At 35.1% G+C, this 27,783-nt stretch overlaps 2 protein-coding genes across 2 annotated transcripts; both read right to left on the bottom strand.

The window, feature by feature from the left end:
- Positions 1 to 908: 908 nt before the first annotated feature.
- Positions 909 to 2,964, bottom strand: LOC133524921 (uncharacterized). The gene is made up of 3 exons (XM_061861077.1): positions 2,856 to 2,964; positions 1,965 to 2,340; positions 909 to 1,097 (listed from the first exon to the last, which is right to left on the bottom strand). The coding sequence occupies exons 1-3, from the start codon at positions 2,895 to 2,897 to the stop codon at positions 946 to 948; spliced, it is 570 nt and encodes a 189-aa protein (XP_061717061.1). The 5' UTR covers positions 2,898 to 2,964; the 3' UTR covers positions 909 to 945.
- Positions 2,965 to 15,436: 12,472 nt separating this feature from the next.
- On the bottom strand, positions 15,437 to 19,710 carry LOC133524920 (uncharacterized). Its single transcript, XM_061861075.1, has 4 exons — positions 19,605 to 19,710; positions 17,756 to 17,798; positions 16,393 to 16,548; positions 15,437 to 15,609 (listed from the first exon to the last, which is right to left on the bottom strand). Exons 1-4 carry the CDS (start codon positions 19,638 to 19,640, stop codon positions 15,521 to 15,523), a joined length of 324 nt encoding a protein of 107 aa, XP_061717059.1. The 5' UTR covers positions 19,641 to 19,710; the 3' UTR covers positions 15,437 to 15,520.
- Positions 19,711 to 27,783: the final 8,073 nt, after the last annotated feature.

Here is a 27,783-nt window from a genome sequence, read left to right as displayed (position 1 = left end):
TTTTCAATAATCACGGAAGAGCGGTGCCTCCCAACACAGGCAAATATATTGCTTACCGGGGCACACCATCCCTTAAATTATTTTTTTATGAAATACAGAATTTTGTATTTTTATTTTGTGATTGGATGGGACATACCTAAAAACGATATATTCGGCCAATGAGGTGCAGCAATTTGTTATACAGAATTATGCCATTGATGAGACAAAGGAGTCATGTGTTTTTTTGTGATTAGTTTCTTTTAAGATCCATAAGAAAAATATTATTCGCGGAAAAATAAGCATCGTGAGTTTTTAGTACCTACTGTATCAATCAAACCGAAATAAGTTTCTGGCAAAAAAATAATTTTTGGTTCAAAGTTTTATCGCTGAGTATTTTTTTTTTTCACATGCAACAATTTCACTCATCGACACAATTCTTAGGCCGCGGACTGAACGCAAGCGGCGAGTGGCAAATCAAGGCCATTCATTGTGCTCGGCCAAATGTGGGAGAGACCCTGATTTCAATTCGATTTGCCGCTCGTCGCGCCGCTGGCCGCTTGCGTCCAGTCCGTTGCCTAACAACTCCAAACAATTAATTTGCGTTGTTTTATCACAGAGTTCCCATGGTCACCTCCAGTCTCCATCATCGGATCAGCACCATGTCTTCATAATATTGGATTTACTTTTTTATGCAAAATTGTAGCTCAATCGGAAATCGGAAAGTGGGTTAAATTTAGTTTCTCAGATTTGACACACACTAACTAACATACATATGTACTAACAGGGCTAGTTAAATGAAAGCTTGTAAAAAGCGCCTACAATTCTTATACCTACGAGAAATTCCAATATTTGCAGTATCAATTCTTACAGGTATGTGATGCGAGTAGTTTTTGCTTGTCTGTTAGACAAAAATGTAAAAAAAAACACAGTTTAATACAACACGTCAAAATTCCGACTTTCTATTTATTAGCCAATACCATTAAGACCATTATTCGAGGAGTCATACCAGCCAATCCATTTTCTCCAGGCTACCCGTTTCTTATGATTGGCCTTCATTGAGAACAACTTCATTAAGGGACTGTACTGGTGCAGCAGAGTAATGATGGTGTGTAATTTTGCTGTAAATAAAAACAACATATTAGCACAGAATAATCAAAAAGTAGTACAGTAGAATCTCAAGGGGAACGCCAATAACTTTCCTTTTAAGGAGATTCCGTCTTATAGAGTTCAATCACCTTGGGGAGGTTCTAATAAGGTTTTGTTCGTCTTAAAAATGATTCGAGTTTGAGAGAAAAGTAATTATACAAATGCGTAAAGTACAATTTTATTGTTTTTCGAGCTGCAGAGGTCAAATTTCCTTTTTCGAGTTATAGATCTGAAAATTCTACTTAATAGCCGTGAAGGTATTTATTGGTTACATCTTTTAATGACATTAAATATTTTGAGCTATTGAAGTTTCCGATTTAGACAGGCTTTTATTTCGTGCTAATGAGGATTTCGCCTTATCGAGGTTCGAGTTATCGAAGTTTCACTGTATTATCATACAGGATTTCGCCTTGACGAGGTTCCAATGTATTAAAATCCCTCCCCAAATAGAATGACCTCACCTGCGACACTAGACTGATAGTCTATTGACAGAATCTCAGTTCGGTTAGCAACTCGATGACAGAATTTTCGAAATGCCGGTGTGTTGTGCCAATTATGGGTGGTGTCAATTTCACGTAAATAATTTTTTTTTCATGTACCTCTTTGCCATGGATACACCATGAAACGATTTTGAGAATTAAGAGTTTTTGTCCAATGGCGTATTTTTAGTAATGTCGAGTAATTCCTAAAGTAATTCGAAAGCAAGTATTTAGAATTTTCAGAATACACCCTTTAGTGCTATTATTCCATCCACGTCTTCGATCTCACCTCTTTGCAATCGGTCAACATGTTATATAGATTTTTTCTTAATAAGAGTTTTAAAGACCGAACAAAATTACCTTTATCAATTGTGCCTGGAGTGCCACGACCTCGACTACGGTACATATTGTAAACGCCAACATCGCTATTGCTAATGCCATTTTTGTCTTCAAAGTCAACATCGCTACTGTAAAGTTTATTGCCATCGTCATATTTGTCGATGAAAATACCGTAATCGCCTATATCGTCATTTTGGCCTTCATAAATGTTGCCATCACCATCGTAACTGTAATCTCTGGCTCTGAAAGTACCATAGTTGTCACTGTCAATATCATCATTGTTTCTGTAATATTTGCCTTCATGAATAGCGTCAAGGATGTCATCGTAATTGTTAATGTCCTCATCGACAATGGTTCTATCATGATCGTCAAGACCAGCGTTCGAACTGGTAATCATCTGAAAATAATGTATTTAAAAATATTTATGGGTTATACCTAGGTACCAAAAAAACCCTGAAAAGGACGGCATTGGCGTCTATTTTTGTAGAAAGTATCACAGCAGGCTTAAAATGTAACAGGTTAAGGCTTCACCAACATAAGTGGGGTGGAGACAACTGGATAGTTACCCAACGTAGATAGGTTTAATTTAGGAATGTTTGCCTATAGTATGATAACCTAAGAATTTACTTATTACGTTAACTAGTTTTTTTATTAGTTCCTACTTAAGTACTTAATACATTAGATTTGAGTCCAAAGTAATAATTGAAATAATATATTCGGTACCAAATACCAAACCGTCTCATCTGGTAGATATAAGAACACAAAATTATCTAGCATGAAACGTAAAATCAAACTCTTACTGAAGTGATTTTATTTAATGTTTTTAGAGTCATAATAGAAATTAAATCATAAGTCGATATTGCCAATTCCATACAATATGTAAATTACAAAATATAAAAGAAAAATACTTACCATAAGAGCAAATATGCCGCAAAAGCAGCGAAAGATAGCCATGGTTTCAATCAAAACTTACATTTCTGACTGAATGAACGGAAAGCGTACGTAATTTTAAAAGGCGAGCCAGCGCCGTAACGAATTAAAACATAAATACCAAATTAATTCTATTCAATCATTAAGTATGTATAAAAATGAAAGTGTGATTTAACCGTGTGTACAATAAAACAATTAGTACGTTCACGAACAAGTATTTGTGTAAAAACGGTTTATTCCAAAAACATGAGTGATCTCGGATAAATCTCTATTTGGTTAAGATGTTTTTTTGGAAAACAAATATTTCTTATTAATAATTTTGCTAACAGATTGTTCATTCAAGTAGAAAACATTTCTCGCCGTGGTTTGTTACTTGTGTAATTTGTAGTCAAAGTTAATAGTAAGTGCACATAGTTAAAATATAAGCCGACGTCACTAAGAAAAAAATATTTAAAAAAAGTCTACTTCTTCGTGTTTACACTACGATACACGTACACATTTGCAACTCAAAGATTGAGCGGTGAATGACTCAAACGTTATACCTAATTGAGTAGGTATGGTATAACTATGTGCGTGAAAAATCAGTTTGTCATGGAATCATAGGGTCTACCGCGAACATTCAGATAAACTGTGGAATGAATTATCGCCCGCGATATTTGCGGACCGATACGACCTTCAAGAAAAGAGCTTATGTATATTAAAGGCCGGCAATCCACTTGCGACCCCTTTGGTGTTGCAGGCGTCCATGGGCGACGGTAATTAGTCAAACAGGTTGGTGACCAGGAGGATTGTGTAAAGTTGCAAGAAGACATTGACAGCGTCTGTGCTTGGAGTGTCGAAAACAAATTGTCTCTAAACGTAAAAAAATGTTCGGTTATGTCATACACCCGTGCTCGCCATCCTCATCAATTTAATTACGTAATTGAAAATAATAATCTGCAGCAAGTTACATCTGTTCGTGATCTTGGCACAATATTCGATCAACAGCTCACATTCAATGACCACATTGTCAGCGCATGTAAGGCTGCAAGAAAATGCTTAGGGTTTGTAATCCGCCAGTCAAAATCTTTCAATGCTCAGAGTCAGAGTGCACTCAGAATGCTGTACAACGCGTATGTACGAAGCCGACTTGAGACGAATGCGATAATTTGGAGTCCCCATGAACAACAGTACACACTTATGTTGGAGAGGGTCCAAAAATCATTCATCCGTCATCTATATAATAAACTTTATGGTTACTATCCTCACATGTACCCTAGTCTGTATATTCTCGGAATGGTTAACTACACCACTCTTGAGACCAGAAGAAATGTGGCACTAGTAAAATATTTTTATCTCCTGATTCGTGGCCAAATACATAACCCTCAGTTGCTAGCATTGGTTCCGCTTCGAGTACCTGTCCACAGCAGTATTCAACTGCGCCCTCGTCGCCGCGCACTGTTCGCAGTCCCGGCGGCGCGGACCCGGGCATTATCTCACTCACCGCTGCGCGGGCATTGTCTCTCTTGAATGATATATTGGACAGCGACAGCAAACTAGATATATTCCAATGCACTGAAGCTAGTTTTTTGGCAGTTAGTAGCCGATATCTAGAGTCAATAACGACGACCAGCTCAATCAATGTATAGTTAGCAGTAAGTAAATTGTTAGTATCAATGCGTATATAATGTCACTCCTTTTAACATGTGTAGCTTGACTGTAAGTGTTAATTTAAGGAATAAATATAAATAAAATATAAATATAAATAAAATAGAATACCATCAGGCGATTCGTCTACTCGTTTTCCTCGTATATCATAAAATAACATATCTGCCTCTACTTTCTATCACTCAATATGAATTGTATGAAATTATACTTACAAATAACTTTACAAACGAAGTCATCGGAAAAGGCCAAGTTGTCATGTCATAACCAATTTATTTTATATCGACACTGAGTGTTATACAATTGAAGTATTGTATAATGTATATTTATGAATTACTTATTAAGATGTGTGTTAAGCAGGATGGGGTTCCGTAGAAATTTCTGTATAATTTAAAATACTAGGCATTACTTTTATTTTGGAACGGAGTGGTTGCGGATTTAATTAGAAAATTTAAGCCAGGGACATTTAAAAATTAGATTTTCTTATTTTATGATTAAAAAAAATACCAATATTTGCATCAATATCAGCATAATACGCTTTTCTTCTCATAATGATCGTTCAATGATCGTCCAAATATGACGAATATACTTATAATCCTTCTGTGGCGCGGCATTCATGTTTTGAAAATTTGGCAGCTTTTACTCGGACCAGTATATATTTTTAAATATTACATTTAGGATAATTAGTGAACATTAAATACAAATTAAACCAACACTATATTTTAATAACAAGCTTAATGGTGGCTCAGATATTTTTAAGCGTATGAAAACAAAAGTAGAAACAAGTCGTCAATCCACAGTTCGTGATCAGCAACGCAGGCTTCGTCAAGTGCACACAAAAACAAATCAGCTACAGGTTTCGTTTGGCCTACTAACAAATTAATGATGTAATTCGCAACACGCTTTGTTAATCTTAAAGCCCCGTAACTTCGTGTCCTTTTCTCACTCTCACTGAGCATAAGAGTGAGGGAGATGAAAGTGCGTGATACGGGAGCGCGATTATCATGTTTTTTAATATATATTTTTTTGTACGTTTAAATAAAATAAAAAGTAATCGATACGTTCAAACATTGCTAATTTTTAGAAGATTTTCATATTTTTAGGTTTTGTGCATAATTTGTTATAATTTTTTAAACTTATTAAATTTATGGCAGCCGTATTGCGATCCAAAAAAGCGCTTACAAACTCCGTTTTCTGACACATAACACGACCTTGACACGACTTGCAGTAAATCTTACAAGTATTACGAGTATCATGTTAGTTTTTAAAATTTTAATACCGCTTACTGACTCCAGAAAATTTGCTGTATGTTGCAATAAACATTAGCAAATAATAATTTATTAGGTACATATTGCTAATTTCAATTTCATGGCATAAATTGTAAAAGGACTAAACATAAATTGTAAGGCCGTAGACGGCACCAGCTGGTAGCGGGGCCGACGCCCGCTCGTCGTTTCGCTGCGCTGCGCGCTGCGTCCTTACCACGGCCTTGGTTATGACACTTAGAGCCACCCCACACTAGCGTCTCCCGAGCGTCTGGCTTCGGCTCGACGCAACGTTGGCGCAACTGAGCAGCGACGTTAATTTCCATAGCGCCGACTAAACCTCGACGCTCAAAAGACGCTATTGTGGGGTGGCCTTTAAGACTCATTTATAATTAACACACAGCCAAATACGAGCTGGTGGCCTAGCGGTAAGAGCGTGCGACTTGCAATCCCGAGGTCGTGGTTTCAAACCCCGGCTCGTACCAATGAGTTTTTCGGAACTTATCTACGAAATATCATTTGATATTTATACCAGTCGCTTTTCCGTGAAGGAAAACATCGTGAGGAAACCGGACTAAAACCAATAAGGCCTAGTTTACCTTTTGTGTTGGAAGGTCAGATGGGAGTCGTTTTCGTAAAAATTTGTGCCTTCGCCATTTCTTGTGATTAGTTGCCAAGCGGACCCCGGACTTTCATGAGCCGTAGCAAAATGCCGGGACAACGCGAGGAAGATGATGCCACAGCCACCCACAGCTAAATGTGTCAAAGTCTAGTCAAAGGTCCCACTTTGTCGCTTACCATAATTACGAGTAACTTGTCTAGGAATCCTTATAACAAGCGACAAAGTGGGCCGTTTTTGCCGGCCGCGGACACAAATAGTGTTGGTAAGAACTAGAGTAATTTGAGTCTAAAATTAAGCAACCTCGACTCGTTTCAATGAGAATTCAGAATCTTTTAACTACAAAAATATATAACTCAACACGTGTTTCGCCTCTCTAGTATTAAATAAAGTAATTTTGCTTACCTTATTAAGTACCTAGCTGAGCTGTACCGTCCAGTTCACAAACATCTTCATAAGTGAACGTTCCAAAAATATATCCACACGCCTTTAGTCACTGACAATAAGGTCGTGTAAATATATTTTTGGAGAATTCGCGTGTAAAGATATACACCGTCATCCGTAATGTTAACTGATAATAGGCCTTTATTATAACGCTATAAGATCCATCAAAAGTCAGTTAAGAGGCCTGTTAGTGTGTAGGCTGCATCTAGGCTGGGTGACTCTGACACCGGAAGCTTTTAGTTAGATGAGATATCCGGAGGAAGATTACGGCGGCCATCTTGCTTCCGGTAAAAATATAATATTTAATACTCTGAGATTAAGTACGAAAAACATCTTTCTCTTGAAATCTTAATGAATCTTACTTTGAAAGTTCTCGAGATGTAAGGCCTATGCTGTGCAATGGTTACAAAACTTGGATCTTGCATCATGAAAATATTGTTTTATATTAAGCCTACTTGATTGTATCGCCATACGATTACATAAATAAAAAGCGGCCAAGTGCGAGTCGGACTCGCCCATGAAGGGTTCCGTACCATTTATGACGTATTAAAAAAAACTACTTACTAGATGTCGTTCAAACCAATTTTCGGTGGAAATTTGCATGGTAATGTATATCATATATTTTTTTTAGATTTTTCATTCTGTTATTTTAGAAGTTACAGAGGGGGGGGGGGGACACATTTTTTCACTTTGGAAGTGTCTCTCGCGCAAACTATTCAGTTTAGAAAAAAATGATATTAAGACCCTAAATATCATTTTTAAAGACCTATCCATAGATACCCCACACGTATGGGTTTGATGAAAAAAGATTTTTTGAGTTTCAGTTCTAAGTATGGGGAACCCCCAAAATTTATTGTTTTTTTTTCTATTTTTGTGTAAAAATCTTAATGCGGTTCATAGAATACATCTACTTACCAAGTTTGAACAGTATAGCTCTTATAGTTTCGGAAAAAAGTGGCTGTGACATAATCGGACAGACAGACGGACATGACGAATCTATAAGGGTTCCATTTTTTGCCATTTGGCTACGGAACCCTAATAAAAACGTCAGGTCTGTGATTTATTGAAACTTATAGAATAGGTACTATTTTATTTGTCGATGTTAGAAACCTCGCCGGTACCCAAAGCACGTTTTGACTGTTAGTTACAATAGATATCTCTCTGTACCGATACCGTACGTATAAATGAAAATTTATTTGAATGTCTGATTAGGTCCTTAGTACAGCAAGGACAGAAATGTATATTTCTTATAATAAATTCATGTTAAATAATTGTACATTGATTTGTAGACAGATTAAGGTTAAAAAATTAAAACTACAGTCTGGTAAACGAATTTTGGCAGTAGAAAATAGCGGCAAATAAAAAAAATGTAGGCGCAAAGACTCGATTTCCAATAGGATTTTGGATTTCGCCTTTAAAAAAAAAATTGTTTATTTCAGACTATCCGATCCGTATTTTGTTAGTTAATCAGAAAAACTTACATCCTATATTAGTACTTACATAAAAACACTTATAACTATCAACTACATAAACATCTCTGCGTGTAGAGAAGATCACGGAAGATGGCTTATTTAGCCCTGCCCATCACAACCTCAACCCAGTACTTTGTACTATTTCTACTGACAAATTGATCTGCCAAACTATACCCATTTTCATTGTTAACTGGCGATCACTGCGGCTGGTTATTAGGCCATACCCATTTTATAGAAAACTAGTTCGCGTTTTTCCTATAGACATCGCAAATTTAAGGGAATCTAAAGCTAATGTTTTTCCGCGGTAGCTTCACAGGCGGGATTTTTTTTTCAGTACTAGACTCCAATAAGAGAAACGTGATATCTATGTACCAGAGTCAACAACTTTTATTGTATTATCCACAGAAGTGGCCTTTTTCTAAAATGAGTTTGACCCATTAGGTAAGTCTCATGTCAGTCAGCCGCCAGCGTTCTTGCGACCATGCTGGAAGGAAGTGATTTCGGGGAGATCTTTTATATTTAGTTTTTAGTTGTTTTGTGTTAGTATTAGTTCAATTTACTTGCTTTTTATTTCTTATTTGACTGTACATGATTAATAAATAAGTCTCACGTTCTAGCAACAAAACAAAAGTACACTTTAGAAGTCCTTGGAACGTTTTTCGGGCTTGCTCTTAAGGAAGTAAACCGCCGGTATAAATTATTTATAAATAGTTCTCCAGGCACGTGTAAGAAGGCCTTTGTTCGAGCTTCTATTCGGACACCCGACATTCACCCGGTTTCTTTAAGAGCACGATTTACCTAGGGATCGGCACTCCGCCATCGCTTCATGGTAGCTAATCCACAAATACGCACGAAGCGTTTTGCTTCAACATTCCTTATGCGAACTGCCAAGGAGTGGAATGCCTTGCCCGAGTCTGTGTTTCCGCATGAGTACAATCTGAATCTCTTCAAGGCAAGAGTAAATAGGTATCTTGTAGGTAAGCGTGCTTCACCGTAGACCGCATTATCACTTACCATCAGGTGAGATCGTAGTCAAACGTCTGCCTATCCTCCATAAAAAAAACAATAGGTTTCGGCCAAATAATTTTTAAAACCACACTTACTTTGTACTAAATTATTGTATTGTCGTCTGTATTACATATACTTGTGTAGGACTACTCGTTCGTTACAAGTTGGCCGATGCCTCCCGGCCCGCATCTCCGCATCATAGATACTCGTAAATCAGTCCCAGCTGGCGTAGAGACTATTGTAAATACAGTGGAGAAGAGTGTTGGGTATGGTGTTGAAGTTTGGTAGGTCAAAAGAATAGGCTATTGCTGAGAGATCTGGACACCTGCCATAACAAGGTTTGCATACGTTATCGAGGCAGACGGTGACTTGCTGCTAGCTAGATGGGCCCTTGAAACTTCCGTCGTAAAGACGATCAGGAGCAACACCGGTGTGAGTGGCTCAGGGTGTAGAAAAGTGTGCGCCGCTTTCTACCCAGTGACTGTTAACAGCCACTGCCAACTAGTGTTTTATGCATCTTTCACTTCCACCCCTGGAGCATATATCTCTAACGACTCCTCTCTGGATATCCAATGAAGGCAAGCCAGAGCTGAGAATCCTGCGGGTTCACTTGGGGTCCACTCCGACCGACGAAGACACGCCGGAGACGGAGACCCTGATTGACTCTCGAGAGTACTGAGGGTCCGTGGGATCGTTACTCCTCAACAGCTCGCCACAAGCTGCCCTATGGGCTTATTATTATAACAATTATACATACCAGGGTGCGTAGCTAACGTGCCAATAGTTAACACTCCGTAGCGAATGAAACGCAACTGTCACTGTCGCACTAATATGGAAGAGCGTTAACGATGGCTAAGTTTAGTTTTGGATAGGTTTAAATACTTAGGGCATATTGTTACCGTTTCCGAAGGCTCGAACCGACGGCTTCGAAGCAATTATACGCTAGAAAGCGGCCTAATTAATGCGTAGAACCAGGAATAGCACAAACATCATTCTGAAGATGATTGCTGATCAGGTTTGTTGTCCCATAACGATACGTTTAAGTATTAACATAGTTTTTAAGTCTTATAATACTTACAAAAATTGAAATTTATGTACCCAGTAAAATTACAAGTTTAAAGTAACAGCTATTTTTAATACATATTTATTATACTACAGAGAAAATAGAGATGACGGGAAATAAAACACTGATTATAACAAAGGAATACCTAATAGTAGGTTTTATCGCTTAAAACGATTTGTCCCAGATAACCTTCGGCGTATATAAATCATCTGTATATATCCATTATGTATATTGTTATTGTCAATAAATAGAGCAAGGTTATAAAAAAAAAAAAAAACTCTAAAAATATATTGTCACTATAAATGTATATACATAAAGTAAGATAGGTAGCGAAAGGTAATATGCAGGGCCCGTACATTTCATGCCGTTGAAATGACATACTCGTAGAGTGTGATTCCAATCAGAATTTTCGTAATAATTAATCATTTGTCAACTACTTTAGTTAATTGATATAGATACTTGTCAATCAGTACGGAAAATTCTAACTGACTTTCATCTTATTGTCACTCAACTAAATAATACATCATTAATTAATTAAATAATACATCTTTTTGCATAACAAGTATTTATGTTTCTACGCGTCAATAAGTAAGTTATCTAAACTTCTAGTATTGTAAAAAGGCGGGCCTGTATGTTAAATTACGCCATTTTTGCGTCAACGGCATGAAATGTACGGTCCCTGATAATATGATTTTAATTTCTAAAGGTAGGAAGTCATTTAATACATCTTAGGTAGTAACATTATGTTTCAGGCGTCAATTCTAGTTGCATAGAGCTACAGGAAAAATTGCATTCGTCACTATAGATATATGTTTTGAAAGAAATATTTCCGTAGAAAAAACTTCCACCGAAATAGTTAGTTACTAATTGTCCAATATTAAGTTCATTCACATACTGCCCCTGAAAAAAAAACGGTCCTTCATAAAAAGTACAGGAGCCTTGTTAGGACTGGAGAGCTAAGTATCCATTTAAAACCAAATTTTAACTAAATATTGTAAAAATAAAATTAAAAAAACGTACTTGGAATTGAAAATGCTCTAGTGCAGAGACATATCACTTTCTGCACACTTCATAAAACAACAATGACCCACGTCCAGAGCAAGAGAAATAAAAAACTACAGTTTTGGGTTAGCCCTGCGCTCGTAATATTTGTATGGAATGTGTTGAAAACAAGATTGCGAATAATGAATATTAGTAAAATAGTTGCTAAATAGTCTGTACTCCTAGTGTAATTTTAATCGATAGTGTGACCTGACCGGATTTTGAGTTTCCAAACATCACGCTTGGCCCGCTGTTTCTAAATCCCGTGCAAAATGAGACTTAACGCAAACGTGTACGTCATGTCACGCTATCGAATAAATTTACACTAGGGGTTCAGATTACTATAAAAAGGACAGGAACATACCTTCAAAACCTCACACTTTTTGTTGATATTGTACAATGAATCAAACACACTCCTGATAAATACATGGTCGCACGGTTTAGGCACCTGCATTCTAGTTACCTCGTTTCCATTTGCCGACAGTACTAGCTTACCCTGAAAATCAATAGGGGGTGTCCGTTAATCACGTGAGGGGCTAATGAGGATTTTTTGACCCCGGCCACTTGTGAGGTTTCGTGAGATTGTTGAGTATAAATGTTTATTAAGCAAAACACAATTTGCTGTATTATTTTTATTAAGAGTAGTGAAGATTGGTATTTAAGAAAAATAATGAAATATAATATATATATATATATATATTATAAATCATTCGATTTGGAATCGTTTAAATATGAAATAAACGTATTTGTATTTGTAAATTTTTAAGTCTAAAAACATGTTTACTTTAAATTAATCAGATTCTATCAAATTTTTACACTACTTTTTGCCCAATAAAATTACGTAGTATTACTGGTATTTTCCAATACCCCTCTTAGTCTACTCGACAAGTTCAAAGTTCAGCGTTGAATGAAAAGTATAAATAATGGAAATACAGTTCTGCAAGTGAATACTTTTTGATTTAAAGTTTCCTCCTCTTTAATAATATTCTATTCCATTTTTTATTAAATTTCAATATTTTTTGAGATACTTATTGGCATATAAGGAAAAGTCCTCTTTATTCCGCCTTTTTTGTCTACAAAAAAAGAAAGTGTATACGCTTCTAATACATTTTGCTATACAACATTCGTATTTTTAGAAGTAAGTATCTCTATTTTTCACCATTTTCAGCTTTTCGAGTAGACTATCTCTCCCCACGTGGGATTTTGTGAGATTCGGTTTAACCCCCGCCCTGAAGCCCTCACACCTCAAAATGGATTTTCTCATTAGTACTTACAAAGTACTTATGTCATAAACTTTTTACAAACACTTAAAACGTAAGCATAATAATATTAAAAGTGTCCTTTTCTAATAAAATAAGAATAGTTGATATTAAAAAGTACTTAAGTATTAACTGTTTCACAACGTCCAAGTAAAGTTCTGAATAAGCTACTTGCCACTTATCTGACGAATAAAGTCATCGTTGGCGTGTCACAATCTTATAATTATGTAGAATTGTAAGCTTAACTGGTGGATAAAGTGCTAAGTTTTGTAGGAAATTTTATCTGGCGGTTTATTTATTTGTCAATTAGCTATCCAATACTTTACTTGGACATTGTGAAACAGGACCTAAAAGCAATAAATATCTTACCTTTCTGAAAAAAATTTTTCACCTTTCGTATAGTATGTGTCATCCACGATTACGCGCAGATTTGTCAAATCTAACCTTTATTAACATGTCATTACGAGTCAAGTTAGGCGTCGTCGTGCATGACACGATCTACTCGTATATGTGTGGTGGGATAAAATTGAGGGATCACACCTCGGTCGTATCGTATAAAGCAAAAAAAGATGTTAAAAATAAAAAATGCAAAAAGTTGACTAATAATTTGGTCTGGATCCATAGACGATAGGTTACCCGTAATTACCTTAGCCGGAGAGCAGGTTTTCAGAACAGTAGTATTTACAGCAATGGTGCCAGGCCCTGATATACGAACATTGATAGCGGTGCAGTCCGTAGGTTTTGGTGAATGGCATACCGTGAACGAAGTAATCCGTAACGCAAAAGGACCCTTAAAATATGATAAATAACATAATTCCAGTACTTATTGGCAACATAATACACATGTCCCCCATACCAGTATGCAATTGGAGAAGTCATTCAACACAAAGAAAATCATCATCTTCCTTGCGTTGTCCCGGTTTTTTGCCACGGCTCATGGGAGCCTGAGGTTCGCTGGACAATTGAAGTTAGCACTAGTTTTTACGAAAGCGACTGCCATCTGACCTTCCAACCCAGAAGGAAAATTGGGCCTTATCAGGAATAGTCCAGTTTCCTCACGATGTTTTCCTTCACCGAAAAGCGACTGGAACTGGGTGCTGGTATTGGTACGAGCCAGGGTTTGAACCCATAACCTTCGGATTTTTTTATGATACAGGAGGCAAACAAGCAGACGGATCACCTAATGGTAAGCGATTACCGCCGCCCATGGACACCTTCAACACCAGAGGGGTTGTAAGTGCGTTGCCGGCCTTTAAGATGGGAGTACGCTCTTACCGCCAGGCCAACAGCTCATCAGCGCAAAGAAAATGATTTAGAAAAATGCAACTATGTGTGATTTGCTTGAAGCATTGGAGTGGAAATACAGCAACTGAAGCTCGAAGTCAAAAAGGAAGGCTGAATGGACTTTACATATGTTTAATTTAAGTAAAGACATAATAAAAAAATAGATAAAACTTACATAGGCTTTGTTTGTCACACATAGTATAGTTGGTGCGGAAATAATCATATAAAATATATTTATTCTTAGCATATTAAGTGTGCTTCAAGAACAACTACTGAATTCAAACAGGCTCACATTTTTTTTTCCAATAGGGTATACAATTTAAAAGTAAACGTTTACCTTATCTGATGGCTACAAGCTTGGCTGAGCGCTATTTACAAAATAGTAATTGGGACGATGGCACGTGTAGAATTGTATGACAAATTGTAGTTAAATAGATAGAAAATGAGCAATTTTACATAATAAATTGGATAGGTACTTAAAAATATGTAAAATTTAAGTATTATTTTTCGTTGTCGAGACCCTCGGTCCGTGGGGCCTGGGAGCTCAGAGCTTCTTTATTGACAAAAAAGCTGGCAGCTTCCTGGCTCAAAAACAAACTTTACGGGCAATAATGTAATTACTAAACATTATTCCGTCGAAAAGTACCAAAATTCGATTAAAATAGAAAGACGAGAAAAAGTTTATTTTTTAGGGTTCCGTACCCAAAGGGTTAAACGGGACCCTATTACTGATGCTTCGCTGTCCGTCCGCCCGTCCGTCTGTCACCAAGCTGTATCTCATGAACCGTGATAGCTACACTGAAAGAAATGTTTGCATAACTGTAACAAAATTTTGGTTACTGTTTACACAAAAATTGGGACTTGCGAACTATGTGTTATATGTTACAAAACCGTGTTTGGCTATCAGTGTTCAGGTACTGGGTATACACTACAAAATAAGTTTGTAAATTTATGCAAAGTTTATTTTCTTATAACCGTAGTTTAGTTATTTAGTAAAGTTACAAAACCAGTTCGGCTATCTATTTTTTTCAGTGTAGACAGTTGAAATTTTCACAGATGATGTATTTCTGATGCCGCTATAACAAAAAATACTAAAAACAGAATAAAATAAATATTTAAGGGGGTTCCCATACAACAAACTTAATTTTTTTGCCGTTTTTATAAATAATGGTATGGAACCCCTCGTGCGCGAGTCCGACTCGCACTTGCCCGGTTTTTGTTGACTTGTGTTATCTCTTAATATTTCAAGTTTTGACTTCGAAAATAGGTATAGTAAAATATGTAAAAATGTCTTTATTTTAATGCATTGATACGTTAAATATATCGATGACGGTGCTCTTATCCAAATTTTCAAAACACAAAAAATTTACTTAATAAATACGTAGAATCTTGTTTACAGCAAAATATAGGTAACTTTCTTTGTCCAAAAATGTCCAAATGATATTAGCGAAAAAGCTAAAGATCTTTAAAAGTTTTAAAATAAATTTATTTTCTAAATATAATTTTTTTAAGATTTTTAAATTATTTCACCTTTGTGCTTATGTTGTTTCAATGATCATTATCAATTAACAAATAGTAGTCCGTGTCGATGTCCATTCTTGAAGTGGATCTTCTATCTCTCTCTATGTTACGTGGAGCTGTAATATGTTAAATACCTGCATTACATTTCGATACCAAACAAAATGACTTAATTTGCTGTTGTATCATTTGCCTATGTGTCTCCCTCGCACACAATAGTTATAGTTATTTCATACCGTATAGTGACAGCAAGATTTGTATGGCAACTTGCAAAATCGTTCACACGGCTAGACGGCTTTCTCGCATAGACGGCGACAGATTAACGCCGTATGAACCTAGCTTTAGAATGTAAAAATCGTTTTTAGGGTTCCCTACGAAAAAGGTACAAAAGGAACCCTTATGGTGAGGTACTCTGTCCGTCCGTCCGTCCGTCTGTCACAACGCTAAATATCTCGAGAACCACTTAAGCTATCGATTTGAAATAGTTATGAACAACGCTAACCTTGACACATTAAAAGTATTTTTAATTTTAATTTTTAATAACAATGGAAAATGCCCAATATGAAGAGGGGGCAAATTTCAAAGTCTAGTGACTAGGTCAAGTGGGGTATCATTTAAAAGAGCTTAAATTGTACATTCCAAAAGTTTTTTTTTGTAGTGAAAAAAAAAAGATTTATGGAGGAAAATGTCAAAAAAAATACCGGTGAATGATATTTTTTTTACCGAAGAAAAATTATAAATTTTTAACACAATATTAACATTACTATAAATTTTACGAGGAAAAATATAATCAGACTTCTATCTTGGTTACTTATTTTTAATTAACAAAAAACATTTCCGATGTAGGTAAGTTTTCAATTTAACGAGATAATTCAGTGTATTAATTTTTAAATATTGTTTACCTTGAAGAGCTTCTCTAATAAGTCGTTCTATATAGTTGTCCGGTTCTTCTGACACTTTCGGTTCATAGTATTCACTCCTCGGCACATAATTGTACTTGAAATGTGAACTAGGCTTTCCGAAATATTTTCTCCAAGAGACTGGTATGGCGAGTACAACTGTAAATAAGTTTTTGGCTAAAAAAATATTTTTAGTACAAGCTTTTCTAGCTGACTGTACTTTTCTTTCCACAGGCAACTTAACCTTAGTTTTCACTGTTTTATCATAGTTCCTATGGCCACCTCCTAGGACAACCGTCTTCATCGTCAGATCAGCTCCATGTCATCATAATATTGCATTGTCATCCGATTTATTTTTATATGTATATTATATTACCCACACTAATACAATAACTAAGAGTGCCCAGGGCAAGTTAAATAAAAGCTTATAATTAAGTATATCAGTCTATAAATCGTGGAATCATAAGATCATAACAATGTTTGAATATTTAAGACACGCACTTTATAAAAACCAATCAAGTAATTAATATTAACAATCATGTCAATCCAGAAAGGATTTTTTAACTTTTTACATACAAAAAATACACAATATTATTGCATTTCCATTTTTTTATATCTTGCTTAGAGCAATTGACAATATTAAAAATTGTTGAATGTTGTTATTGTGTGTGAAGTATATTCAGTCACAATAGAACATAATACTAGTCAACGTTGATATATTTATATATTTTTTTTTATTGAAAGAAAATGTTCGATACTAATTAGTTTATTCCTTTTGTATTTTTATTTCACAATATTTTTTTTTTCAATTATGAAATAAAAAGTAAATTGAAAATAAAAATGAATATCGTGGAGCCCCTGGCCCTGTCATGGCATGAAAAACTGGCATATGATATCGGAATATGTAATATCATACGGTTGTTTCATTTCATGTTATATTACACAATAACCGGACATCATGCTAACATGATATCCGGTTGTATACCTAGCAGCGTCCTATATGTCTAGACATATAGTACACTGCTAGGTATATAGGAGCAGTTACGGTAAATTTAGGTAACACTCGTCCATACATTGAATGTCTGAGTAAATAGGATTTTCAGGATTTGATATTAATAAAAATCGACATTTTGGGTCAAATGACCACTCTGTCACGCTTGTATTTTTGTCTTTAATCAAATAAATAAAAAGAGTCGACCGGTATTGCATGTTTCTCTAGCTGTAGATTATGATTAACATGAAATAAAAATTATATTTCACCCCCTACAAAAGGCTCCACTCCGTCACATTTTTTGGCAAAAAAAAAACAACGACATCGAAAAGAATTTTGACCCTTTTGCTTTCATTTCTTAATAATGATTCTTACCGTTATTTTGCGAGATACGCGAAGCTTCCAAGGGTAGTGAAATCTGAAATTTCAAGCGTTAATAAAATAGAGACAGATCAAAGTAACTCTTTTGCTATGACAAAGTGTCACATTCTTATAATTGATGACAAATTCGAGGTCATCCATTAATTACGTCGCACGAATTTCTAGGTTTTTTACCCCTCCCCCTCCTTGTTACGCTTGGACACAGTTTGCAAATCTCTCCCCCCTTGAAGTGCCGTAGTTTGTTTTCAACAAAATCGGCAATAATAATGAGGTAAGTATTATGATTTTAATAAAAAAATAATAATACTTAATTAGTATTGCCGAATATTAGAAATAACACAAAACCAAGTCAGAAAGAAAATGACACGAATAAAAAGGATTTTCGTTCCGAAAACTCAGTTACATGAAGTTAAAGTGACTCCTCCCTCCCGTGTGATGTAATTAATGGATGACCCGTTATATGTAAATATGATCCTTAATAAATTAAATTAAATATACGTTTATTGCAGTCCTGGGTCCATAAAAAATTGTTGCTTACAAAGTCTTTATAATGACACTACCACATTTTGTTCAAATCGGTGCAATATCAGCTTACATGGACTATAATATGCTAGATTATAATAATTCCATGTACATATATAACATTATTTGAGAATCATTACGGGATACTTGTACTTAAGTACTAGTATAAGGTCAGGTAGGGTAAGGGAAACATATTTTATTTTTCTCAGGGTAAAAGAAACAGCATGAGGAAAGTTATTCTTCATAAGGATTTTTAAGTTTTTTTTTTTTATGAATTAGCTTTATTTTATTTTGCCTTATTAACTGTTTATTTTACCTACAAGGGTCCATCTTTCCCCATAGTTCCTTTTAATCCACCTGACCTTACCATCCTTGACATTAGTAGCCATATCATTGTTTTCATATTTCTACTATTTGAAATTGTTGTTCGATATTTGAAGATGAATTTTTATAATGTATATTGCTTGATATTTGCATTAATAATAAAGAGTTATTTATAATATTTGACGATCATAGTATAAAAATTAGTATGTGGGTTCGTTGAAAATAATTTAATTGATAATTACTATTATGAAATAAATGAATCTATACTGTATTCTTGTAATACATTTTTATTCCTGGGTCATTCTACTTATTACTGCAGGTTTTTACGATATCAATCAATCTTGAAATTGAATAGGTATTCGTAATGCGTTAGTACACTAGCAACTAAAACATTATATGCACAGAATAGGCCTCAATATTTGACACTTGATTTTTTTATTTTTAGAATTTCTAGCCTGGAATATGAAAATATATAACTATGTTACCATCCCAGGTCTTTTACTCATAATGACAACTTTGTTACTTATAAAAGAATATAAAATATGTTTTACTTTGGTTGCAAGGTATCGTTAGTGCGGCATTGAAATGTGCTTTATATTGATATACATTTAATAAAATTACATAATTTACAAATATAAAAACCAAATAATTTCTTCAGGGGACACAAAAACTTGCAGTAAAAAGTAGAATGACCCTTCTTAATTTTAAGTTAACTTAAAATAATTTAACCTTTATATCTTTTCAAGAACAAATTTCGTTCACTTGCTCTCTTAGAGATTGTGCCAGGCGTCATTCATGCGATACATATAATATATATATATATAATTTAAGATAACATACTATATCATCTTACACGTGGTATATCGCATATATTATTTATCAAGTATTTACTATCTATGCAATTAACTTGTATTGGCATTGCTGTATATAATTTCACATGCGTATGTGCACGTGTGTGTGTTTTGAAATATATGGACTATAAGTATTTAAAACTTACCACGAATGCTATGACACCAATAGTTAATAGTCCCATATTTCTATAAACTAAACTACCGACCTTCACTAATTCACTACCTTTGGTTTTCACATGAATTTAGTCTTAAATACATTTGAGAAAATGAGTCAATGGCAATTATAAAAGACATGTAAGTAATTTCCTTGGCGTGTATTGTATAATTACCTCATTAAGTTAAGTAGTAACATTTGTATATTTTATACCTTGACTTACTCGAGTATTAAAAAGGTGTGATGTATAAATAAGTTTTTGGCAAAAATTTCATTTTTGGTACAAGCTTTTATCGCTGACTGTACTTTACTTTCCACAGGCAACTAATACTCATCGAGCCAATTCTAAAAACCCCAAACACAATTAGGTTGCGTTGTTTTATCACAGAGTTCCTATGTCCACCTCTTGTCTCCAACATCAGATCAGCTCGATGGTACCATAATATTGCATTGTCACCCGACTTACATATGTATGCAAATTTTCAGCTCAATCGGAAACCGGGAAGTGGATCTAATTTAACTTGCAAGATTTGATTACAAACAGACAACGGTCAGGTGAAAGTAAATAAAAGCTTGTAAAAAGGTGTGTTGATAAATAATTTCTGGGAATATTTTTTTACTTACACGTCTCTTACAGAATGTAGGTAATTAAAAATTATAGTAGGATATATACGTTATAAGGAATATCTACCCTCATCTGTAATTTATTTGTGACAAGAAATAAATGAGATATAATATTTATATTAACACGTTGCAAATCGGTTGCCTAGTAAAATTGCGTTCGGACAGTTTCTTTTTTTTGTTATTTAATCGTATGTTATATCAAATGAAAGCTTATTTTATAACTGTGATAGGTTGACTTATGGTAAACTTAAAAAGTTGGTCAAGTCTATGGTTGTCTATATTAACCGATTTTTATCTAACATTCCTTAAAACGTACTTTAGACCATTAAGACATACAATTATTTAACTGAAACGGAACGTTATTATATTCTGAATATTCGCCTTTAGTTTTGATACACAGACGTTTGTTAAAATTATCAATATTAGTACTTACTACTACCCCTACTACTAGTAAAAAAATGCTATATATTTTAATATTTAATATATTCAAAAATAATATTTTCAAATAGAATATTTTCAAAAATATCTGGTACAGTCGAGTTCATGAATATGTGTATATTTCTTCACCTTAATCCATTGCAATAAGGCGAAAAAAATGTTAACATATTTATTATGCTCTTGGCCGATTTATTTAAATCAATAGTCCACTTGATTCTGAATTTAAAATAAACGAAATTTTGGTAGTATTAAAAACCGGAAACCCACAGGATTATATTGCGGTATTCCTGATTCCAGTTACTTTCGATCAAACTTTTTGTAACTCCTTGCAATATTCATGTACTAACTTAGTTAAGCAACATTACATTTAGTTAGACAGTAAAATATTATTTATGCTAAAGATTGAATATATTAAATCCTTTAAAGGATCAGATTTAAAATACGGAATACAAAAAGATGTCGTTATACGTTAGTAATTTTCTTATAATATCTTATTGTGCATTATAAGAGGTTAAATTTAAATTCATTTTAAAATGCACGGGCACATGCCCATACATGTGAAATGTATATACACTTCACCACACAAAACCGTTGACACGAACTCCGAGTACACTGCATTACTTATTTTTACACGAAAATTCCGCCAGCCGGTACACTCGGCCGCAGCCATCCGTCACGCCACCTGCTCTTTTATTAAACGTACAGTCGGCTACAATTTGCTCAGTTGTAATAGAATCGTGAACGCTTGCGGAGTGTAATTTTGAAATGCCGGGTTTCTCGTAGGAGGAAGAAAATACTATTTTATTAAGGAAATGTGAACTAGCTTTCCAACTATTTCGATTCTGAGGTACAGTACCCCTAGTGTAACTTTGATCGACATCATAACGTGACGAACGCGTTTGCGTTAAATGTCATTTTGTATGAGATTTTTGACTTTCCAAAACGTCCCGCTTGGCGCGCTGTTCAAAAACCCATACAAAATGAGACTAAACGCAAACGCGTACGTCACATTTCAAAATCGAATTTAGTTACACTAGGGGTACTGTTCTCGATTGTTTCTGACTCTACAAAATTAAATATTGCTTTAAATTGTTTCGTATAAAATATAGAGAGATCTTGGCGACGTAGTGTTATCAAAAGGTCATTCTCAGTTATCAAAATCGTATCCATAAACCTTGGCCTTTGTCACGTTTTCTTTCGTATATTATGTCATCTATTTCAGATTATAATTCTCATCCAAAAAGTTGGCATGGCTTACTGTTTCGATGAATTTCACCAGGAGGCCATTTCGAACGTATATTTTATCAAAATTACTCATGATTTAGATATCATTTTGATATCCAGGTCGGCTGAAGTGGAGGCATACAGTGAGGACTAAAGTCTTGGAAGTGCAGAAGAGGCGAGTGGAACTCGATGCGAAACGTGACGAGTTAAAGGCCCGACCACCTGCGGTCATCAATAACAATTTTGACGGAGGGGTGCTGACCTGCAGTAAATGTGGCGTAGGTACATTTGCTGCTAAAATCGGTTATGTCATTCGCCTGAGAGCTCATGAACGTCGCTCTCATTAACCAGTACTACAACAGCCGCCGTGGTCGAAACCGACCAGGACAGTATGATGATGATGATATACAGGTTATCATCGTAGGCTTATTCGACTTTTTTTTAATGACAGACAGGGAATATATTGTTTTCTAAACTCTTTTTTTTTAAATATACACACCCCACTCTACTGACTTAGTCAAATCAAATAGCCCTAAATAGGTATTTTTGAATCGCTCAAGTTCCCTATTTATCTCCCTACTCGTTCCAAAAATTCACTAGTGCCAAATACTTCGGCCTAGTTTTTTCATCTGAAAGCATGCAGCATTCCACGGAGACCGGAGGTTTATCACCGGAGCGTGTTTGGTGGTACACCGTTAGGATGTTAGTGCATTGCGGTATTGCGGACGTGCACCCTATGTGCAGTAGCCTGTGAAAATACTAGCACATGTGTATCGGCTCGGCGTTGATGAGCCAGTCAGTCAGTACAGTCATGTCTGAAAATATCGGTACGAAAAATGTGCCAAAAATATGTATACACTACCTTAATATATGGGCAATAAAGTCGTGTATATATATTTTTGGCACTTTTTTCGTATCGATATTTTCAGACGTGACCGTACATAAGCACTTACACATACAAGGTACTTACACATGCTCGCAAGGAAACGGAAAAAAATAACCATTTATTATTCCTAAAAATTCTTATAAAAGTCAATTCCGCCAACAAAAAAAAAATATTTTTTTTTGTCTACTCTTTGTATGTTTTTATACATAATAAGTACATGTTCTTGAAAAATGTATGGATTAATATGAATTGGTAATTTTTTTCGTAAAAACTAGTCTATTCAGTGTTCCATGTCACTATGATATCTGACAATAAGGATGTCTAGACTAGGTCCCATAGTGGCGACAGCACTGAAACACAATAATAGTACATTACGATACAAGTGCGAAAAATAGGAAATTCGAAACGAGTGGCGATAAATTAAAACACGACCGAAGGGAGTGTTTTAAATCGACACGAGTTGCGAATTACCTATTCGCACATGTATCGTACAACGTTTTACAGTACATATGGCCCTTTAAATGTTCGACACAGTAACGTAATATGCTACTTCTCGCACTAGTGCTATAAAGTAGCCCCATATGTACTGTAAAAAATGTTTTATTATTTTATTATTGGTATTACCACTGAAACTAGACGAATTATAAAAAACGTTTATACTTATGACATTTTCGTCTCTAAATACGATCCGGAATACACTGTTAAAATCTTTCCGTTTCGTCGCGGGCACCGTGTATATGGCTTTTCATTACAGAAGGATCCTTATGCTTCATCCTTTCTATTAGAATTTCTGTTGGAATTTCTAATAAAAATTACCTTTTTGCACTTGAAGCTTAAGGACCCTTTTTGTAATGGAATGCCACATATAATATATAAACAACAGGTCGAGATCAGTGTGACATAATATATCTTGATGTTTCTTTTTAATAATACATATATTTTTAAAACGGAATACGCTTGCTATTTTTCATATTTTATTTAATCGTATAGCATTAAGTATTTAATTTTGACGACCGGTCTGGCCTAGTGGGTAGTGAGTAGTGACCCTGCCTATGAAGCCGATGGTCCCGGGCTCAAATCCTGGTAAGGGCATTTATTCGTGTGATGAGCATGGATATTTGTTCCTGAGTCATGGGTGTTTTCTATGTATTTACGTATTCATAAATATTTATATATTATATATATCGTTGTCTAAGTACCCTCAACACAAGCCTTATTGAGCTTACTGTGGGACTTAGTCAATTTGTGTAATAATGTCCTATAATATTTATATTTATTTATTTATTTTATAGGTACAGTAGTGATTAGATACACAGAAATCATATATCTAACTGTTCATGTTATGTAGTGCGTACTGATGTGCCGAAAAAAGTTTCCAAAATTGCTAGTTTTCCACATGAAAAAAAAAACGGATATTTCCATTCCCAAAATGAAAGTTTCCTTTGTTTCTTATGATATTTTTCTGATTTATCCAAGAAGTTTTCCAACTTTTTGGAAAAAACTCCACAACTTGCGCATTTATAAGTGTCGGTTACTTAGAAGAAATACATCTACACAAAAATTAATAGCAATAATTTCTGAGCACGTTAAAATTGCCTCCATTGTAGGACTATCTGTTTATTTCTAGGAGCCAATGAATCAACAGCATTTTCGCTATGCGGTAACCAATTATATATCTCGCTGCCCGTTAACACGCGATACAGGGTGCCCCGGAAAAATACGGCCCACGCGGGCAGTTAATTCCCAAGCTTCATCACCCTGTAGATTTATAGCAGTCAACCGCTGAAAGATTGTTTGTGTACAGGATGCTTTAGTTTTTATTTCTATGCCGAACAAAAATTTATGGGCGAATAAATAGGATATACGATCGGGAAAGCTAAAATGTAAACCCATTTTTTAATAATACATAATATAAAATGTGAAAGGTAATTTGAGGTGTCAGTATTTCGATACGTATGCTAGCTTTGCTGCACATGCCAAATGAAAAGTTAAAACTTCAATTTGAAAAGACTTGTCCAAATACTTTGCATCTATTAGGCTAATGAATGTTAAATGGAAGGCTAGTATTCTTATTTGACTTCCTTAATTAATGAATAAATTTTAGCCTAACGTATTAGAATGGGGTATAGTTATTATATAAATAATATTTATTTCAATGTTTATAGTGATACCTACCTAATTTTAATTTTATATACTCCTGACATACCTATTGTATATAATAATGTAAATAACGCATCTTTGACAAAGAATGGTCATTACAAATAAAGAATATGAATATTGTCGCCTGTTGTTTACCTCTGCTCGTGTTTCTGTTTTCTTTTTTATTGTTATCTTTTATTAAGGTGTGCAATAAAGAGTATTTGTATTGTATTCTATTGTTTTGTATGGTATTGTATTGTATTGTATTCATATAATTGTCATTGCTTTTGTGGAAACAAAAGGTAGTCACTAACTGCTGTTTTTTAAAGTATCTACCGGTAAACGGGCGTTATTTAAAAAAAAAATATTTTCTACTCGTCGACTATAATGATTGAATTAAGATTTCGTATACCAAACTATAATTTCGTACTTTTCATGTAAGGGCGCTCAGCTCAACTGAAATAAAAGTTTCGATATGCTGTAGTCAATTATTTAAAAAATGACCAATCACGTGCCGCGGCGCTCCCATAGAACGGGGGACTGGCGGGCGGGGGCTCGCGCGTTTGTCTTTGTACTACATTTTTGTCTACTGAGATACTTACCAATTTTCATTACTTATTTAGGTTTTATAGTAAAACAAGTATTATTTTTGATGACTCGTAGAAAAATTATTTTATATAGTGATATAATCAAGTTCTTCAATCTCGTACCTTACTTAGGCAACTCAGCACGCTTCGTTGCCTAAATACGGTACACAACTGAATAGCTCTGTATTATCACGATTGTATAAAATACTATTAAACTATAAGGAATTGGTTTCTGAATGCTTTATTTCTGTTAAAATTGCCAACCACATCATAAAATTCTTATGCTTGCTTTCAAAAATCGGTTCCCTCTTTCTCAAAAGTAAATGATAATCAATGTTTCTCCACGATTCAAATTGAAAAAGATATGTCAAAATTAACGCATAAACCAAAATAATTTCTGCACTAGAAAAAAAAACAAATATTTGTAACTAAATGAACATTGAAAGGTAGTACTTATTTTGTGCATTTAGTGGCATTTTATATGAACGAGTATTTACCGTGTTCGCCTCCAGAAAAACTTGTGGGTCTCAGTGACCGTAACAGTGTGAGCGGGAAATAAATCTTCCCACCCTGTATATCCTTGACTCCTGGCCTGTGTACGATGTGTCTTATGGGCCTTTATTTGTCTTTTTGTAATACCGCGTTATTTGTTGTTTCGAATGAGTATTTATACATTTTACATGTAATGCTTTTATGGGAAAAATAAAATGAACAGGTCTTTTGTAGAGAAGTTTACTGGAAAAGTGATCCGTTTTGGGAAAGTATATAGTCTATGTATGCATGTACATCTATCTATGTTTATGTAAAAAAATAAACGATATCGTTTACTTTTTTAAATGTGGCCATACTTTGCTTTGACTTGTCAATCTCATATCATACGTCAAAATTGGGAAGCGAGGTTATGTAGATTGCAATGCCGCTTTGAATAATCGCCGTTATAGTTTTTATTGATAAAAGAGTGACTGAAGCTAAGAATAAATTTTAAATGTCGTTTCTTTGTTTACAGGTCGGTATTGTCAATAATAATTGCATACGAGTACAATGTAAGTTCAAATAAAACCTTGTGGTATTAAAAATAAATCTTTGTTTACAGAGCAACACATGAAGTTATTCTTTGTTCCAATTCATACCAACAAAAGTGGAATCATCTTATATACTTAGGTATATATGGTTTGACGGCCTTTGCTACGATGCAAGAGTCCCGGGATCGAATCCTGGTAAGGGCTTTATTTGTGTTTCTCACAGATATTTATTTGTTCCTGAGTAAGTATTTTTTTCTATGTATTTCATAAATGGAAAGTTGTATAAGGAGGTCTTTATATATAATAATTATAATAATACAGCCTATATACGTTCCACTGCTGGGCACAGGCCTCCTCTCATGCGCGAGACAGTTTACGCGCATGTAACACCTCTGGAGTTGCAGGCGTCCATAGGCTGCGGTGACTGCTTACCATCAGGGGGGCCGTATGCTTGTTTGCCACCGTAGTGGTATAAAAAAATAAATAATGATAGTTATTTAAATGAAATCACTGCAGTATTGTGACGTTACTGCGACAAAGCACTAAAACCAGCAGCATGGTTCCAAGCCGTAAATCTCCACTAGGGCAAATTAAAATCCCGAAAATGCAAGCCGCATTGCGTTATTGCGCCAGGAATAAAATTCATTAGGAACATCTGTTAGTTGGGCCAATGGAACTTGCTTGTACATGTACAATCAGTAGGTAATAGGATTAGAAAAACGGGCCAGGTGTTCAAAATGACCTTGTTATCCCTACTAATATTATAAATGTAACTTTCTATCTGTTACCGCTTCACTCTTAAACCGTTGAACAGATTTAGATTAAATTTATGGAACGTATGGAGATAGTTTTAAGGCCGGGGAAGGACAGTGTTATCAAATGTGGGCAAAAGCTAGTCTAAATATACGAGTAAATAAAACAGTTCTGTCGGCCCTACGTGGAGCTCGGCCTTCGCAATAAAGATAAGTAAGTTGCTGGAAGTGCGCACCTGTCTTACCCTCCGCGGGCCTTCGGCCCTACGTGGAACTCGGCCTACGGCCTTCGCAATTAAGATACTTGGTTAAATAAGCTTTGGGCCGTCGGCTCTACGCGGAGCTTAGCTTTCGGCCTTCACAATTAAGATACTTGGGGAATTAGCAGGATGCGCACTTCTGTCTTACGCTCCAAACTTTCGGGCCTACTTGGAGCTCGGCCTTCGGCCTTCGAAATTAAGATACTGGATGGGGGCAGATTAGGGAAGTTGCAGGAACT

Source organism: Cydia pomonella, chromosome 14 (genome assembly GCF_033807575.1).
Source record: "Cydia pomonella isolate Wapato2018A chromosome 14, ilCydPomo1, whole genome shotgun sequence".
NCBI classification, from domain to species: Eukaryota; Metazoa; Arthropoda; class Insecta; order Lepidoptera; family Tortricidae; genus Cydia; species Cydia pomonella.
The sequence above is the reverse complement of the archived record's forward strand: the minus strand, read 5'-3'. Positions and strand labels throughout refer to the sequence as shown.

What these genes read in the sequence shown, in the direction of transcription:
- LOC133524921 (XM_061861077.1), bottom strand. Translation starts at nt 2,897, where the DNA reads ATGGCTATCTTTCGCTGCTTTTGCGGCATATTTGCTCTTATG. An exon ending in GCGGCATATTTGCTCTTATG is followed by an intron (nt 2,341 to 2,855) that starts GTAAGTATTTTT and finishes CATTATTTTCAG; the next exon opens with ATGATTACCAGTTCGAACGC. An exon ending in TCCAGGCACAATTGATAAAG is followed by an intron (nt 1,098 to 1,964) that starts GTAATTTTGTTC and finishes TTTTATTTACAG; the next exon opens with CAAAATTACACACCATCATT.
- LOC133524920 (XM_061861075.1), bottom strand. Translation starts at nt 19,640, where the DNA reads ATGGGACTATTAACTATTGGTGTCATAGCATTCGTG. An exon ending in GCGTATCTCGCAAAATAACG is followed by an intron (nt 16,549 to 17,755) that starts GTAAGAATCATT and finishes ACTTATTTACAG; the next exon opens with TTGTACTCGCCATACCAGTC. An exon ending in TATTAGAGAAGCTCTTCAAG is followed by an intron (nt 15,610 to 16,392) that starts GTAAACAATATT and finishes AACATATTACAG; the next exon opens with CTCCACGTAACATAGAGAGA.